At 41.0% G+C, this 19,110-nt stretch overlaps 2 protein-coding genes across 2 annotated transcripts in view; both read right to left on the reverse strand.

Annotated features, from left to right (window-relative positions):
• Slc9c2 (solute carrier family 9 member C2 (putative)) overlaps positions 1-11,847 on the reverse strand; it is a 56,634-nt gene extending 44,787 nt beyond the window's left edge. Inside the window, exons 1-6 of the mRNA XM_036201960.1 lie at positions 11,712-11,847; positions 9,376-9,476; positions 6,848-6,976; positions 5,460-5,625; positions 3,478-3,594; positions 2,119-2,280 (exon numbers count right to left, since the gene is read on the reverse strand). Of these exons, the coding sequence (XP_036057853.1) occupies positions 2,119-2,280; positions 3,478-3,594; positions 5,460-5,625; positions 6,848-6,976; positions 9,376-9,476; positions 11,712-11,847 (811 nt within the window). The remainder of the gene's footprint in view (positions 1-2,118; positions 2,281-3,477; positions 3,595-5,459; positions 5,626-6,847; positions 6,977-9,375; positions 9,477-11,711) is intronic.
• Positions 11,848-15,722: 3,875 nt separating this feature from the next.
• Ankrd45 (ankyrin repeat domain 45) overlaps positions 15,723-19,110 on the reverse strand; it is a 32,070-nt gene continuing 28,682 nt past the window's right edge. The window contains exon 6 of the mRNA XM_036202802.1: positions 15,723-18,943. Coding sequence (XP_036058695.1) covers positions 18,912-18,943 — 32 coding nt within the window. The 3' untranslated portion in view covers positions 15,723-18,911. The remainder of the gene's footprint in view (positions 18,944-19,110) is intronic.

Genomic DNA, 19,110 nt, shown 5'->3' on the forward strand with positions numbered 1-19,110 from the left:
GTCTCATCCCAACTTGAAAACTTGTGTGTCAGGGCTGGGAATCTTCTAATGTGAAAATGAGGCGAAATTCCTTGGCAACCTGGTCTTGCCCCCTCTACCCTCAGTTCTGGCTCATCTAATCTGTTCAAGGAGGCACCAAGTATTGACTAGAAATACCTCCATCCCTAGAAGAACCCGGTGGTGAACTGGCAAAGACTTAACAACTAATGTCTGGCAGGGGACTGGGGTGGAGGAGAGAAAGACTTGACATGCATGGTATAAAGGCCACCCCCCATGCACAACTGTCACTTGACATGCATGGTATAAAGGCCACCCCCCATGCACAACTGTCACTTGACATGCATGGTATAAAGGCCACCCCCCATGCACAACTGTCACTTGAGAAGAGGTGGGGGGAGATGTGCATACTAAGCTCTTGTCAGCCTCTAGGTACCTCCAGCTCACAAGCATAGGAAGTCACACACACCTTCCTTCAGGAATGCTTGCGGTGCCCTGTACAAATGAAGTATTAGACCATTTGTATAGACGAATAGGCAAGCTTAGGAAGGCTAAGTGTGTTCCAAGGTCACTGGTTGATGAAGTATATCTGGAGTCTGCTTACTCAAAAACTCTTTGAGAAGGAATAGTGGTTTATTTGATCATCATGTATTAAGTTACTGTCAGGCATTTGACAAACTCTAAGCTTGGCTAAAAAGAAGCAAAACAGAGAGCAAGAGCTATGAGCTCCACTCATGCTCCAGAGGCTCACAATCTGGTGAGGAGATGGAAAGATGGCACGGAATCCTCTTTGAAGATAAGGCATCTGTTGTACAATATTATTTTAACTAGGCAAAGATGTGTCGTATTTGTTTATGCTGCTTTTGTTTAATTATGTAAAGGTGTGTTACTTCTGTTTATGCTGCATTTGTTTAATTATGTAAAAATGTGTTGCATTTGTCTCACCTTGCCTGCCTAAGGCACCTGATTGGTCTAATAAAAAAGCTGAACGTCCAATAGCTAGGCAGAGAAAGAATAGACGGGGCTGCCAGGCAGAGAGAATAAACAGGAGGAGACCTCTAGGCTCGAGAAAGGAAGAGGAACACACCCCAGGCAAGAAGCCAGGCAGATGCCAGCCAAACATAGAGAAGCAGTAAAAGTAAGATTTACAGTAGTAAGAGAGATAATAAGCCCTGAGGCAAAAGGTAGATGAAGAGAAACAGGTTAATTTAAGTTAAAAGAGCTAGCCAGAAACGTGCCTAAGCATTCAAAACTAATAGTATGTCTCTGTGTCATGATTTTGGAGCTGGTTGGTAGCCCAAAAGAAAAAACCTGGTATAGGCACAAAACTTTCACAGAGGAGAAAAGAACTAAAGTGTAAGGAAATGAGCCTTCTGTGAATGTTTTCTCTAGTTTGACTGGCTCGGGGCAGTGAGCAACCACTAGATGGCGATATATCAGTAGGGAAGACAGTGCTTTTCCTTAGCTGGGCGAGTAAAGAGCTCTTGAGAGCTGAGATCTTCGTTGGCTGGAAGTTGCTCCACTGTGTGAGAGGAGAGCAAAAGCAGTTTGGTCATAGTTACTATGGATCATGGGCACTGTAACAACACTTCAAGGCCCACACGGGTGGGGTACTATTACTCCTGCAGATGTCCTGCCCTAGCTTCTCTTGCGGACAGATGCACCCCTGATCTCTCCCTCTGCTTTCCTGCCTTTTGATTCAAGGAAAGGTCGGCATTTCAACAGCCTCCTCGTCACTAAGTGAAGGCTGTCGAGCTGGCAAAGACCTCAGGAGCTTCTCTGCCAACTTTCCCATTTTATAGGTGAGCTGCTCAAGCGTCAGAAGGGAAACGAACTCTGTGTTCTCCTAGGGGACTGTCAGGGACTGCCTACAGGGTTAGAGAATAGAGCGCAAAGGGGTGACAGTACCCAGAGGTAGGAGTGCAAAGAGGAGGAGACAAGGAGTTTCCAATAAAGAGGATGTTCAGAGAGGGCGGGGGAGAACTAGAGATGACAACGAGGTGATGGATGAGACAAGACAGAAGGAAGCAGGCCGCAAAGAGGCGGAAGTTGTGAAGCCGCATCCGGAGTAAGGAGCAGGGCAAAACCGAGATTCGTACACTCTGCATTCGTTTGTCTTACCGAGGTAGAAAGTCATGTACACCAGTGAAAAACACAGAACAACGTTAGTCAGCGTGTTGCTGAAAATGTCGGTCAGTATAATCTGAATGACTCTGGTACACCAATATCCACATATTGTGCTCCCAAAAATATCAAGGGTGAGTCCAATGATTACATGTAACTCTAAAAATAAAAGAAAGGAGAGAAAACGAGAAAGAAAACTTGAGGTTAACGTCTGGGACTTTTGTGTTTGTTTGTTTGTTTGTTTGTTTGTTTTCACTGGTAGCTCTTTGGTTTATGAACAGGAAGCCTGTTCTTCAGAGAGAGCACCCAGTGAAGATCTGAAAAAGAGGCTCTCTGGGAACACTCTTCCCATTCAGTCTATAACTTAACATCGATTTCTTTAGGGATGTAAACAAACTCCCACCACACTCCTGTCGACAATCCCAATGAAACTCCTTGGGTCACACACAAAAAGATATGAAATCTAGGGGCTAGTTGAAAAGAGGATTAATGGGGGTGATAAAGACAAGAAAGGATAAAAACAGGATTGAATATAATTGAAATACATTATGTACATACATGAAAATATCATAATGAAATCCATTTTATACTTACTTAGTATATGCTAATACATCATTTTTCAATTGTCTGCACAAATTACCGTAGCTCCTTCATTGAGAAGGACTGTGAGTGTCTCCTTTTCCACCAACAATTCTTTCTGCTTTCAGGCCTTCTCACCCTCTTCTTACAGCTATCACAAATACATAATGGGAGGACACTTTTCCCCTCCATGCTATGATCTGATTTTCCCTTTATTCTCTAGCTACTAGTACAACATCTAGAAACCTGTCAAGGGAACATATTTCACATCCCAGTGATCATTAGCCACACAAATCCAGCTACTGTCATTCTTAGGATTGTTATATCAATACTATATGAACGGTGTGTTCTCAGCATCAAATCTATGACCAAGCCAACCCTTAACATCCACTGGCTGAGAAACATAGTGATCCTAGCTCAAGAGATAATCTGAGCCAGATGATGTAATGGTGTATGTGTGCATGCCTGCTAGGGGAGAGGAAATGAGGGGTTTTATTACTATTATTTTAACTATTTTATTTTTTGAGATTATAAAATTATATCATTTCCCCTCCAACTCTCCCATATCCTCCTGTTTGCATATCACTGATCACAAAATATACACTTTGTATTTTAGTGATCAATAAAATGCAAAGATGGTAGTTATTTACTTGTCATATAGCTTATCATTTTAATTGGTCCAAGAGAATATATAGAGAAAGATGTAAAGACCAAATGCACTTTCATTTCAATAAGAATGATTTTAGGAAATGTACAGACAAAGCACAATGATCTTACCCCTGAACATGGAAACATTAGTTGTATGGCCCCGAAAAATCCCAAAGAATATGCACGTGAAACTACAAATGATCAAGGACTCTCCTCTGATGATGTCAGTGTACATCTTAGAAATGCCTGGGAAAGGACAGAAAAGATAATTTAATGGGATGCAAGTGGTGTTCTTATGCAGAAAACAGAGGAGAGCTAGAACATGCTGGAAAAAAAAACGGAACGATGACAATCCTAACTGCCATGGGTCCCCACAACAGGCACCAACAACACTTGTTAAATGTCGTGCTACACCCTCTGACTTTTCAGTCGCAAGGGAACAGGGCAGGAGCACCTTTGCATTGACCTGCCCTAGTTTGGTCTCTGTTGCAGTGATAAGGAAATATCCTAACAAAAAGCAGCTTATTATTATATATTAAGTATCTTTACCACTTAGCCATTTCCTTTGGCTGCTGTTGAGGGTTGGTGGTTTGGGGTTGTTTCCCCGCCCCCCCCCCCCGGATTGTTGTTTTTCAAGGATTTTATTTTTATTTCCCACGGTATGGTTTTGTTCCTCTTGGACTTGCAAATTTTTTTGAAGATACTTGAACCTTACCAAATTAAGAGGTTTTTTTTTTATTATTATTCATTATTCATTCAAACATGGATTCATTCTCTGCCTGCCGCCTTTGAGGATTCACATATTGGGTCGCCTGTGTTTGTCCCACTGCTTATTGAAGCTCAGATTTTCCCAGTCTACTTCTCTCATTCCTTCTGGATTGTTCCCACTGCTGTGGCTGCAAGTTCACCATCTGCCTTTGCAGAGTTTTTTTTATTTTTTTCACTAACTCTTTTCTGCACTAGCTCTGTGGTTTGAAGCTCTAGTTTAGCTGAGGCCTCTTGTATCTCCCCCCGTCCGGTGGTATACCAATAAGCCAGCTCTCCAAAACTAAAAAGGACCACATTTGGGATGGGGATATAGCTAAGGGGTAGAGTTCTTGTCTGGCATATGTAGGGCTTGGTCTCTAGACCCTTTTAAAAGAAAACAGAAGAAGAGAAAGCCTGATTTGCGGTGTCTGCCACGTGTAAACACACGCTGATTTAAAACTACTGCCCCGGTCTGGTCTCTATGACTGTGATAGACACCACAACCACAGGCAATTAGGGGAGGAGAGGGTTCGCTTGGCTTACGCTTCCATATCACAGTCCATCACTGAGGGAAGTCAGGGCAGGAACTCAAGCAGGAACCCAGAAGCAGGAACCCAGACAGAGGCCATGGAGGAATGCTGATTGCTGCTTGATCCCCCAGCTTGCTCAGTTTCCTTCCTTTATTTTTTTTTAATTTTAAATTATTTTTTTAGTTTGCTTTCCTATACATCCATGTATTTTAAAAGCAACTGTTAGGCCATGCTCAGGAGGCAGAGGCAGATGGCTCTCTTAATTCAAAGCCAGCCTAGTTTATATAGTGAGCTTTAGGTAAGCCAAAGCCACATAGTAAAACCCTGTCTCAAAAAATAAAATAAAGTAAAAGCAACCACTTAATATAAGCCATTGGATTAAAAACCCAAATTGATCACATTAAGTGACATCATCATCATCATCATCACAGAGAAAACTGGACCTCTCTAATGTTCTTTTTTACCTTGGGGTTTTGAAATAATAATAATTGAAAATACATAATTGAAGTACTATTACCATTATCATTGTTATTGCTATTCCTAAGGTAGTATATCTATAGTTTTTGTTTTAAGGGAAATCTGTTTTCCAGTTTCTAATCTGGATGTGAAGTACTGGAATGCTTCCACATGACCTCAGATTACTCAGAATCTGATTATGGGTTAATATTTAGGTTTGTCTCCAGGGACTGTCTTATCTGCATTGCCTTCAAGTCAGTCATCTGTCCTTGAGAAAATGAGGCACTAATCCCTAATTCTGCTGAATACACAATCCATGCAAGGAAAATACAGTCCAAAGGAAACAACATACCCCCAGAAAGAAAGGAACTGACATACCAATCGTTTTTAGCGAGTTGACGGAATGGAGAGGATCTATTAAGCACAGCGTGATGCTGAAGAGTAAACAGCACTGCAGATCCCATGAATCTTTATTGAATTTGAAAACCACATATGCAATGATGACAAACGCCGTACCAAAGCTAATCATTCCCATTAACAAGACCTGTGAACCAATTCATCACACAGCGTCACATCTACCCAAAGACAACATGACTGCATTTCTCATGTTGAAGACCCATATCCTGGTTTACTGATTTTTTTTTACTTCATTATTTCGAATACTATAATATTTTTATTTATTCTTTGAGGGTTCCATGTATCCATACAATGTATTTTGGTCATATTCACCAAAATATTCTTTTTAACTTTGTTTCTTCTTTGTTCTTTTTTTTAATGTTATGTGTATGGGTGTTCTACCTGTATGTATATCTGTGGCATGTACACTACCTGCATGCCTGGTGCCCATGGAGGCCAGCCATGGAGGGCATCAGATCCCTTGGGATAGAAGTTACAGATGGTTGTGAGCTGCCATGTGGATGCTAGGAACCAAACTCATGTCCTCTAGAAGAGCAGCCATTGTCTTAACTACTAAGCCATGTCTCTAGCCATTACTTTATTATTTTTAATTGGCATAGACTTGTACAGAGTTTGGGGATGCAATGTACCCAAAGAACTCTAAATCAGCAATCCACAGATTGCTTGCACATCTCTACTTACTGCAGCACTAACTCATATCTGCGGGCATGGTCAAACGCCTTTAACCCTAACAGGCAGAACTTCATAAATTCAAGGCCAGCCTGGTCTACATAGTGAGTTAGTTCCAGGCCAGCCAAAGCTACATAACTAAAAAAAAGAGTGAATGTGTCCCCTCAATCCAGAAAAGCATCTTAAAATTAGAATCTAATAATAATGAAAACACTCAAAGTCAAAACATGAAATCAAGTAAAAGGGGAAAAAATTAAGCATTGAATATGCAAAATACCATTAAAATACTATAATTCAATTAATTTTAATTCATGATGCTAGAAAGAACAGAGTTAAACCAAAATGGGGAAAATGTTCTCTGAAACACAAACAAAAATAAAAGGGTGTAATTAAGGCAAAGGAGAAACATTAACCACAATCCCAGTCATAAAAAGAAGACACCGTCATGATATGAGACCAGATTAGGACCAGAACCCAGACCCAAATACTTACTGACCCCCTTGTGACTTCAGAGCTTCAGTTTGCTCATGGGCAAAACCGAGATGTTGTTCACTTGGATCCTAAACGTAGCAGTCCCTCAGCAAACACTAACTGCCCCACACACCCTGCCTCTCAACTCTTTTAAATTAGTGGTTCTCCAGAACACTAATTTATTAAAATGTTCTAAAGTGTTTTCTTACCTGCCATAACACGTTCTTGACTATATAAAAGTCCACGTCCAAAGCAGCCACAAATACAATTAAAGGTAAAAAATAACAATAAAGTGAAAAACTTGGTGTTTTTAGAAGAGGGTAAACAATTTGGTGCACCTAAAATAACAAATGCATGGAAAAATTAGTCTGTTACTTGTGGTTTAGAAGTGTGTCCCCACCCTCCTCCTCCCCCCCCCCCATCCCACCCACAAAAGGTTCATGGTTTGAGGGCTTGATTCCAGAAGGTGGTGCTATTCAGAGGTGCTTGGATCATGAGGATGCTAATGTCGTGCTTGGGCTTTTAGGATATGGGCACTGGAGGGAATTAGGCCACTGGTGTGGCGTTCTAGGGTGTATATTGTCCTGACCCCTGACTTTCTAACTCTTTCTGGAATGAGATGAACAACCGTGCTCTACCCCATCCTCTGCCATGATGGTGATGCTGCTCCATCTCCTCACATACCACAGCCATGGAGCCAAACAACCACGGGCTGAAAATTATGAAACTATGAGCCAAAATACGACTTTCTTCCTTTTGGAGAATTGCTTGTTTGTTTTAGTTTTATGTGTATGAATGTTTTAGCTGCATTTGTGTACATATGCCATATGCATGCGGTGGCCCAGGAGGCCAGGGTAGGGTGTCAGATGCCATAGAACTGGAGTTATAGAGGGTTGTGAGCTGCCATGTGTGTGTGTGTGTGTGTGTGTGTGTGTGTGTGCTGGGAACCAAACCTAGATCGACTACAAGAGTAGCCAGTGGTCTTAACCACTGAGCCATCTCTTCAGCCCCTCCCTTTTCACCCTTTCCTCCTTTTAAACTGATCTTCTCTGATATGTTTTACATGAACATTGCTTAGAACCTAAAATTGATACTTTCAAAAATTATATATATATCCCTTACCATTGGTGTTACCTGAGATAATACTACCCGATTCACAGAAAAGTATTTTTATTAAGCTATTAGATACTTATTTTATTATATATTCTCACACAGATATTTGTGGATTCACAGGGATCTGCTTGGGATTGAAAAAAAAATATTCCAGTTAGTCAGCAGAGAAATCCGATGTTTAGATGTTGGTATAATCAGTTATTATAAGGCATGGATGATGGAGAGTGAAAATAAAGTAATAGAAAACACAACAACAGTTGTTGAAATGCTGTAAATATTCCCTCCTAAAAAGGTGATTCTAGCTGGGCGGTGGTGGCGCGCACGCCTTTAATCCCAGCACTTGGGAAGCAGAGGCAGGCGGATCTCTGTGAGTTCGAGGCCAGCCTGATCTACAGAGCGGAGATCCAGGAAAGGCACAAAGCTACCCAGAGAAACCCTGTCTCAAAAATAAAAACAAATAAACAAACAAAAACGGTGATTCTAGACCACTCCAATTTAACAGCTCCATTATCTAACTTCTCTTTGCCTCAGTCTGTAAGGAGGCTGGAGAGTTGATTATCATTGAGTTCCTGCAAGAACGAATGAGCTGACTCAAGGATTAATGAGTTGAGTATAGAGAGAGCACTTAAACATGAGTGTGGCAATAGTAGACACTCAAATGGTGTTAGCTAGGGGGTGTGGTGGGACTTCAGGAGAGGTTGACAGGCTTCTGCAGCCCTATACAAATGTGCTTTAGGTATTACTTCCATCTCAAAAAATACAACACTGAATGGTGATAACTTGTTGATGCACATTGTATAGCTGTTAAGGCCAGGCATTAATAAGTTGGGGGAAAAAACGAAGGAATATTTTCTTGTGGCTATATTGCATATAATGCATGTTTCATATCTAATCTGAGAGAAAAGATCAACCATGCTTTATCATGAAAATAACTGCTGCAGGGGCTGGAGAGATGACTTAATGATTAAGAGCACTTGCTGCTCTAGCTGAGGACTGGGTGAAGTTCCTAACAGCCACACAGTGGGTACAGTTGTCTATAACTCCAGTGTCAGGAGATCTGGCACCCTTTTCTGGTTTCAGGGGCACTAGGCATGCATGCAGCACTCTTCCAGACATGCAGGCAAAACACCCCATCCACATAAAATAAATAAATCTTAAAAGAGAAAAGAGAGGCTGCCTTTTGTGTCGAGTCTCTCCATGTTTAAAGTGACCACCAGGAAATAAGCCCGTGTACCATGACGGAAAGAAACAAGAACTCTGAAGGAGTAACAAAGAGCAAGGGGTAAGGCTGGGAGAAGGATGACAAGGAACCTGTCAATGAGATGAATTGTCCTCACTTCCAAACCACCGCTTCATTTGAAGCTTTCCAAACTTACGACTCTCTTACTGTATTTCTTATGGGTCTTTCTTTGTAGAGATGCTTATTGTCGTATGAAATTATTTGAATACCTGTTCACACTATTTTTAACTCCATAGGGTTGGGGGTGTGAGAATGCTTCTGCCTGGTATGCATGAGGTTCTGAGGTTGAGCCTCTGGACTGCAGAAGGGGAAACACACATTAGGAGTGGGTCTTGTTTGAAGTGTTGGACCTTTGAGTTGCTCTCTAACTTATGTATACAGTACCTCAACAAAATGGTAAGCCAGCTGCCCTGTCACAAATCCTGACAGGGAGAGAATCATCAAGACAAAGACCTCAGAATTCTTTAAAACCATCTTCGAAAGCCCTAAAAAATAAAAATACAACTTATAATTTCAAAACGGTAATTACCCAATCTGATCATTATGCTTTGTATGTTTGTGTCAAGTTGTACTGTGACACATAAATATATATACACATTATATGTCAAATTTAAAACTAAACATTATCAAAAGAGATAAATTATATTTTCAAAATAATGTAATTAATACTCAGCCTAGTTATTTAATTTTCAACTTCTGAGTCATAGTGTGTGTGAATAGTATAATTGTTACAAATGCTATTTGGGTTTGAGGGTCTGTGTGTGTGTGTGTGTGTGTGTGTGTGTGTGTGTGTGTGTGTGTAGGTCCAAGGACAACCTTGTTGAATTGGTTCTCTCCTTCCACCTTATATGGGTTCTGGGGATTGAACTCAGGTAGACAAGCTTATGTGGCCAGTGCTTTTATCTCCTGAAACTACCTCACTGGCCCACAAATACAATCTGTTAAGCATAAGGTACACATAATTAGGCATCCCTCACAGGAGAAGGTGGAAAATATTGAGGTTTCACCAGCTTCACACACTTGCTCACCCAGGCAGGTGTTAACGGTCATTCCATAGGCATCTTAGTGATGGATTTGATGGTGGAAAGTACTGGAAAAACCAAAATTAATATCTATATACTTCATTTTATGTTAAAAACTATTCATTCTGTGCTACAATAACATATGCTCCATAATTTTCCTGGAAGAAAGAAATATGTAGGCCTGACTGTAGCATAAGGGTTGCCTCCTTCACAGGACAAGTCATGGGAGGCACTTGTCACTGTTGGGCTGCCTTTAAGCCTTTTCTGTCCAAGACAATTCATCTTTTTCCCCTAGATACAAGACAGACTATAATCCTGTGCATTTGTGCATAACGCAAGATCCACTGGCACCCTGGGTCCTTACACCCTGCCTCTAAGCTTGAAGTAGAACCAAATAAGTAATTGTTGAATACTTTTTTTATGCTTAAATCCAGGTAAAGAGATTGTATTTTCACTGTTTCCACAATGCCTTGTTGCTGCTGGCGCTTATCTTTACATCCTCGGAGTGTATCTAGAGTCAGCAAAACTCACAGTCATCAGATCATTGTGGGCACCCAAAGGAACCAAAGTCCTGTGACTATATTAAAAATCTCTAGACAAAGCAATTTCACTCCCTGATAAATGATAAAGTAAAGATGCTCTTTGCACATATTTATCTCATTATTTGGTCCTAGATGATCTTCCTGACTCCAGAAAAGGTTTTGGAGCAGCTGTTGTTTTTCCTAAGCAAACATTCTTTTGAAGAGACCTAGAACTTTCATCACAGGAGTTAACTGTAGAAAAAAGCATCTGTGTTTTTGACTAGGCTACTCTATCTTTATGAACACACCACACTTGCTGAATTCTTAATCAATGTTTAGGAGGCCTTTGTTTACAAAGCCCTCCCTAATTTTCTTCTAGACAGGAAAAGTGGGTGGAGTAAAGAAAAATCCCATCAAAGGCCAAAATGGCGGCTGAAGGGATTGCTCAGCTGTTAAGAACATTTGCTGATCTTCCAAAGGACTCAGATTCAGTTCCCAGCACTAGCATCCATGGTAGCTCACAAACATCTGTGATTACATAGTATTTAGGAGCTCTAATGCTCTCTTCTGGCCTCTGTGGGCACTGTACTCACATAGTACATAGACATGTATGTAGGGAAAACATTCCTACATACACACTAAAATAAAATCTTTTTAAAAGCCATAATAAACAAAGTCAATGACATCAACTATGCAATTTATGGATTATTTGTCTGTATCGTCTTTGTCTGTTTGCCGAGAAGTCTCCCCTCATGTCATATTTGATCAGGGTAGGCCTGGTCATATAGGCAGTATCAGGAGCTCCTTTCTTGTTATTATTAGAGAATCCTGGCAATACATTATTGTGTTATGTCAATACACAATACAATATACATATTATGTCATTGTGTCAATATTAGCACATTGCCTCGTGATTATTTGTTTGCCTACCTCCCTCATGAGAGAGCTCCATAACATCAAGGACTGTCTCACTCTCTTTAATGCCCCACCATCCTACCATGCCCAACTAGTGAATAAAGAGATAGACACAAGTGCTCCTTAGAAGCTGAATGAAGCTGGTCCAACAGTCTTTACTCTCACCTTGAGCTTCCATCAGCTGCTCTTTGGATGTAGCTGTGATCTCCTCCTACAATGAGAAAAGTTTCTAGGGACAGAGGAGTCTCACCTGGCCACTTACCTCCCAGAACAATAGTAGCACATATCATGATTGTGAAATGCTTTTGGACCACAAAGTAATCGGCTGGTCTCCCACAGAGCAAATCAGGCTTGTTGTCATCTTTTGTTGCCCAGAAAGAAAAACTGTTGTTTGGCATTGCGTTTTCAGAAGTAACTTGTACTATGGCAGACTACCCTGTTGTAAAATGGAGGGAGAGAGAGAGAGAGAGAGAGAGATGGGATGGAGGACCATGAGGCCTACCAGGATCCACTACATCCACGCTCCACCTAGCTGAGGGTGTAGCACACTAAGATCTGAGCACATTAACACCACTCACTCTCCTTCATGCTCCAAGGAGCAGCAGCCTTGGTGTTTCAGTACCATAGCGCCACCTACACATGGGAAGGAGTGGACCATGACTGTACCGCTTTTGTGGTGATCTGATCACGTGCTTGGGTGGAGCAGCGCATCTCTCAAAGGCCAAGACTGAGTTCTTGGCTTTCATTAAGGCTGTAAACACGGTTCGCAGCACAAGGCAGGCTTGCCATGAACACCTGACCAAGAGAACTCTCTGAGACGGAGGGAGCAAATGCCATGCTCCTCATTCTCCACAAGTACAAATCACTCTGGAATTCCACCTTACTGCTCCAACTTCAAAACTTATTTTTCCTCTCTCACAAATGAGAAGCAAGCTGAGTTGCATCATATCAGTTAAAGTTGGGAATGAGGACAGAGGTAAACAATATTTTTTTAAAAAACTGAAAAGATTGAGGTTGAGGTTCGATTTGTGAAGCCTTTGACTGAAGTAGAAAAAGTACCTCTTCCTCAAGGCCATGAAGCCTAACCACAGGCCGGTGGCTTGTCCTATCAACAACAGGCTGGATGTCATCCCTGATGCCCCCACTGAAATGGTCCTCTGTTTAAGACATAGCTGGCATAAATGTATGTGATGGTCCTGAGAAGGACTTGGGTTCCTCTGTTTTTTCCTTATAGCTAGCTAACCTGAAGGTTCCTGAAGTCACTTCAGGAATAAACATCTCTTGCCACATTTTATACTCATTTGTTATCAGTCACAACAATGCTAATGTAAAGAAGGAGGTGGCCACTACATCCTCAACTTACTCTCCATCCTTCAAGCCGCCCTTCAGGTCCTTATCTCCAAGTGCTCATCCCCATGTCAATGACCTTAAAACCAAGTTCTTCCCCAGAGATGTGTTCTTCCAAGCCTAAGCTTCAGAGTTGACATCAAAATGCAGCCTTTCAAAATCCCAGAGAGTGGGGCTCAGTTGTAGTCAGCTCTGCATCTGTTTGCCAGGGTCAGTACTGCCAACTGATACCAAAGCCAAAGCTGACTTCCCATTGGTTTCTTGCCAACCTGCTTTTGTTCTGATTGGCTGCACTCATTATTCTCACCTCCAATCCAGAAAGAGTTATTGAGTTGCAGAGGCGCATACATTTAATGGCCACACTGTAGTCTACACCTACAACTGTTTTTAACTGATTTCCTTTGCCTGATATAACAGATGAAAGGGTCCAAGATAGCCGCACAGACGGAACCTCTGGGGTTTTAAAAACATACATGACATTTTTCTTGTGCCAGTTCTATCCAGTTCAGCCCTGACCCCCTTCAGCACTGCACTGCTATCTCTCTGACTCATTTTTGAAATTAACTTTTAGCTGGCATACCAAATAATGGGTTTCACTGTAACTTCTTATACACGTAACATCTTATACATATATGTTATACTTGGCTCACATTTGTGCTTCTCACTGTCCTCCCACATCCCTACCCTCTTCTGCTTTCATGTTGTATCCATCTTACCCCTCATCGCCCTTCTGGTCCCTTTAGACTTCTTCCACTATACAGATCTCCTGATTAATTCTAATTTACCATTTTCCTTTTCTTCTTCTTCTTCCCTTTCCACATTTAACATTCTCATTTTCCTCCATTCAATTCATCATTAAATTTTAGTTCTTTGCTAGAAGGTTCAATGTCACCCACGCTCCTCAGGACATATTCATCAACAAATTTTTGATGCCTAGCCTGTGATTTGGGAGCTCCAATCTAAATTACTAGAAAAAAATACAGTTAAATATTTCTTCATTGAATACTAATCATCAATTTGCAGTTTGCTGCCATGGAGGAGTCATGTTGTGTGTAGGGAATTCTAGTCTCCCCATGCCTTCCTGATCAAGGTTGCTGCATGTGCTCTTCCATAGAGCTTCAAGGGGAGAACATGACATCAACGAGCTGACTGAATCTATCATCTTCTGCATCACTTCTGTGTTAAAGAAACTCTGAAGGACGTCTCAATTCCTAGAGACTGAATTTCAGTCAAAAGTTCTATGTCTACCCCTGAATTATAACTAAAACATCTACATCACCCTAAAATATGCTCTGCCCCTTTCTTATTTGTGTAGATGTGTGGTTTTCTTACATCGCAGGACCAAAATTGCGGGAGAACTTTCACTAGGCTGCCTTCATTTCTTTCACCTGATGCCCACCTCACCATGCTTTCTCTCAACGTGCTTCACTTTAGATGGCTGGTTGTCACTTGGATGCTTTAGGTCATTTTAAACAATGCTATTCCTTGATGTTTAGCTCCTGTTTCAATGTTGTCCTCTCTCTCTCTCTCTCTCTCTCTCTCTCTCTCTCTCTCTCTCTCTTTCTCTTCCACCAAACCTTGTGACTACAACCCTTGTAGTTTTAAGTTCCAAGATTCAGATTCTCCAAGTCCACATACCTCAGGAAACTTGGACAAAACTCACATTCAGCTCTGGCTTAGACATGGTATTGAAAGCCAGCGACGGCACCTAACTAAACTGCAGGAGTGACAGAACTATTCTTCATTACAACCTCCCTGATGGAGAGCCTTTTTAAAAGCCATAATAAATTTTTATTTCACACTTGGGAAGCAGAGGCCAGACAGATATCTGAGTCTGAGGCCAGCCTTGTCTACAGAACAAGTTCCAGGACAGCCAGGGCTACACAGAGAAACCCTGTCTCAAAATAAATAAATAAATTTTATATTTCACCATTTTGAGCAAAGCCAGCAGAAGTAGGTGTTGATAGCCTTGGGGAGCTCAGAGGCTGAAGTGTGCTTTGCCCCATCCTGTCTTTTGATGACAGACTATATACTGTGTGACTGAGACAGGCCTGTAGCACAGGTGAGTCAGTAATCACTTTCCATCTCCTGGTAAGTTGATTTGGTCAAGGGTGGATGACGGACTGTAGGAAGATGAGTCAGACAGTTCCTCATGCTGACATATGCCACTGCTGAGAAAGGGAGATAGATGTGACAGTTCTATTTCCAGATGGGGGTAGCTGTGATGCCATCCTAGAACATCTGGAAACCATCCTCTCAGCTGCATGAAAAAACAACAACAAACAAACAAAAAAAAGCCCTAATATCTGAGAATCCTGAGGTGCCATCCTAGGTGTTTCTGATTTCTTAACAGATACTCCTGTAGTTCTGCTCTGGATTTTATCTTTTCCCAGAAGTCATTTCTTAGTTTAATAACTTTTGTCATCTAGGAAGGCTGGGACATGAAGAGTAACTTCAATTTCAAACCTGGGAGCTGCTGGCACATTTATAGCTCTAATCTTACTTGAAAGTTGGCAGGCTCCTCTCTTCAGCTCAGACCCTTCCTCTCACACCTCACAAAAGGTGGGACGGCACTGGGGCAAAGCTGGGATACAGTCACTGAATCTTTGGGTTCATTACTTAACATCATGGAAAACTTCCTGTGACCTCCTAACAAGAGCCCTCTTCTCTAGCTTTCAAGAACATTTCCCTTTCTTATAAACTGCCTCTAGTAGCCTCATGGAGGATCTGAGGCTTCTGGTTGGGCTGTACTTCAGACCTGGAGGCTGGCACTCATGGTCCCCACTAGACCTTGGCAGCTTCAACCCACCATCCAGTTTCAGAACCAAAGCCACATATTCTGAGCTCCGTTATGTCATTTCACATTTCTGAGTTCCAACATGTGTATGTTATAGTTTTCTGTGTAACCAAGAAATACAAAACTAGGTGGCTTAAAACAAAACCTTTATTTATCTCAGAAGTCCATGATTCTGGTAGGACTCAGCAGAGAAAGTTACCTCCACTCCGTATAGCATCAAATATTGGCTTGATTGGAGAATCCATTTCCAAGATGACTCACTCATAATCGGGCAGGTTTGCCCAATGGTTAGATGGATGGAGCAAATTCAGAGCTGCAGGCTTGAGCCACAGTACCTTTGCTTGTTGGTCTCCTCACAGGCAGGTTTCTAAGGTAAATCTTAAGAGACTGAGGCAGAAGCCACATCACCTCTGGTAACCTAGCCTTGGAAATGGCACAGAATCACTTTAAACTATAGTCACGGTCTCCCTAGATTCAAGGGAGCTCAGAGACTCGTATTTCTATGTCAGAAATGACAGAACCACACGGTAAGAGGAGTGTGTGAAATGGGAGATTAGGTTATCCTGGACAATATAATCCACTGCATATCAGACAAACACTGGCGTTAATTGTCAGCCTTTTACAATGTGGGGTTTTATGTTAAAATAAATATCAGTCTGCCTCCATTGTTCAAGAGCAGTAGTTGTCAAAGATTAGATACTACATTAGTTCTGGTATATGATAAAATTCTATAATATGTGGCAAAATGAGAAAAGTAAGTCTAACATAAAGTTCCAACCATCATCACATAGATCCTACTCTTTTGCTATTAAAACAACTTTTGTTACAAGACAGTTGATAGCAGGCAGAAGTTATTGTAATAATGTTATATTAATATCCTACCTTTATACTTTTACATTTTTTAAGATCAGTGAAACACAAAACCTAAAGAACTACTATCTAGAACTGATCTTAACATTGAATTAGGCTTTGACTACTTTTCAAATACTATGGAGGCATTCCTGAATTGTTGGCATGTGCTTTTTAAAAAGTAACTACTCTATGCAAGTTCAGAAGACACCAGGCAGCTAATAAAATAACATCAAACTCACAGCATAAGAGCATTTAAATCTTCTATTAATCTATCTATAAGTCAGTACAACAATAGGTAATAACTGATAATCATCTCTTGCAAAACAGAAGTTATAGATCCACAGATATAAATAAATGTTTAGGGCCCCACTTCAACAGAATCTCCTAAATGAGATCCAAGAATCTCTTGGAAATCACTAGGTCTATAACATTAGAGATGACAGGTTAAGAAATATGAAGTTGAGAGAAGGCAGACATAGAGTTGCAATGTTTGATGTGGGTATGGCTTTTCTGTTGAAGGAGTAGGTAATGCAATAGTGCATTGACAAAAGCAAGGCATAAGATAAGATTGATAGTTCTATAATGTAATCAAGCTCTATAAATGAATGGAAATGTAATGAGTTCCATGAGTACTAGTTAGTGCAAGGCAATGCTAGGTGCTTGGAGTAAGGTAGTACTAAGTGAGTCAATCCAACTTTTATTTACTGACTTACTATTTTGCATGCTCTTTAGGTATGAGGAAGTCTTTTTTTCAAAAAGATCATTGTTCATTCACACAGCTAGACAAGCATGTGGATAATTACACTGAGCACAGAATGAGGCTTCTGGCACCATAAGTGCCCCCCAAAGAAGGAAGGAAGGTTTAAATCTCTATAATATTGGAGATTGTCATGGGGTAAAGAAAAACAACTGTCCCACCAAGAATCAGGATTGAATTCTGAGAGGTTCTGACAGCAAGGGTCAAGAAGAAGAGAAGCTTGTGGGGAGTTAGAAAAGCAGATTATAAGAAAGTTGGGGTGTTGGTCAAAGGTGCCAATCCAGAGATCATACAAATACGGTGTTAGCAAGTGTATCAAAGGCTATAAAATATCTGAGGACAAAGATTGAGAGACAAAAGAGGGAGAGAAAGGTTATTCTAGTAGATGGTTCAAAATGCTTCTGAAACAGAAGGAAGTTCAGAACTCTCTTCCTACTTACCAGGAGGACAGACCTGAAAAAGCTCTGTTGTATTCATGATCAAGGCTCAGAAAATGTGGCTTATAATGAAAATAACAGCAACAAAGAAGTGCACCTGGCCTCTTCCCACTGATCCCAGTGCTGATGTGCACTGAGTATCCTGAACTACACGGATTGAAAGGGCCAAACAAAGATCCCCTTCTGCTCCCAGCAGTAAGTACTCAGGGTGTCTTGCAGATGGGCTAACAGTAATGCTTCTGGTGGATGGAAATTGCTCATATACTGAAAAGATCTCAAATGTGAGATTTGGAGAAACATTTAAACCAAGATTATCTCAATGCCATGACCAAGAGAATATGGCCTGGTGAGTGTTACTGAATGACTTCCTTGTTTTCTTTCTCCTCTCAATTGAAAAAATAGTTTGCATAGCAAGACAAAGAGGAGGAAGTGATAAGAATGAGGAATATTCTCTCTCCTTTTTTTTATGTTTTATTTTCTATAAAATATTTCCCAGAAAGTCACAAAAGAATAGAAGTTCAGAGTCCTGCTTAATTTGACTAGAAAAAGGACTTTCCAATGAATTTTTGGGTAACCATGACCTTTAAAACCTGGGCAATATAACAGAAAATGGTAGGAAGTGGCATGGCTCCAGTTACAATATCTATATTACCAAACCTCCTAGATAGGGGAAGCTAGCCAGATTTGTGTTTATTACCAATATTAAAGGTAACAGTGGGCTTTTCCCAGAAACTGTCTCCCACCTTCCAGGTAAATTTTAATTTGGACATAAAAAAAATAAGAGCTAAAACCAAAGGAGCCTGCCCCCAAACAACTATTAGTATTTGCTGTTTGAGACAGAAGAAACAGATATTTTCCCTTTAAAAATGGCCTAGTGAATCTTTTGAAAATGGATTTCCCTGGTCTAGTGGAAATATCTTGCCTTAGTGACACAGAAAATTAGATTCTCGGTCTGGTTTTGAAATCCTTGCTCGGCTCTTCCAAAGGAATGTGGGAACTCATAAAGAGCCATGATTGGAGAACTCATGAGGAGATGTGTTTGGAGGAGCAGAGGCCCAGCCCCTGAGCCAGGTGTGAGTATTCTGAACAGCCTTACACAAAGCCAGGCTGACTGAATTTGTATCCAAACATTTCTGCAAAACCCTGGGTCTATTTCTTGAATTCAGCTGGCAGGAATTGGTTTGTCTTATCTAATACTGGAAGATAACGTAGCCTTCTACACCATCTGGGGTCTGTAGAAGGCACAGTCTTGATTTCTTTGCGGACGATGGCTTAGATTACCGATCGGGCACTTTTCACTTGACCTGGAAGAAACACATTTTTAAATGACATTTAATTAATTGGAGATATGGAACACGAAGCCAGTTTCTCAAACAATGGGCATGGAATACATCAGTATATCCTAGCCTAAATCAGCCATTAATTAAACCCCAGCTCTTGGGTACATCAGTCCCAATAGTCTCCGCCCTTC

The sequence above is a fragment of the Onychomys torridus genome, chromosome 11, assembly GCF_903995425.1.
Source record: "Onychomys torridus chromosome 11, mOncTor1.1, whole genome shotgun sequence".
In the NCBI taxonomy this organism is placed as follows: Eukaryota; Metazoa; Chordata; class Mammalia; order Rodentia; family Cricetidae; genus Onychomys; species Onychomys torridus.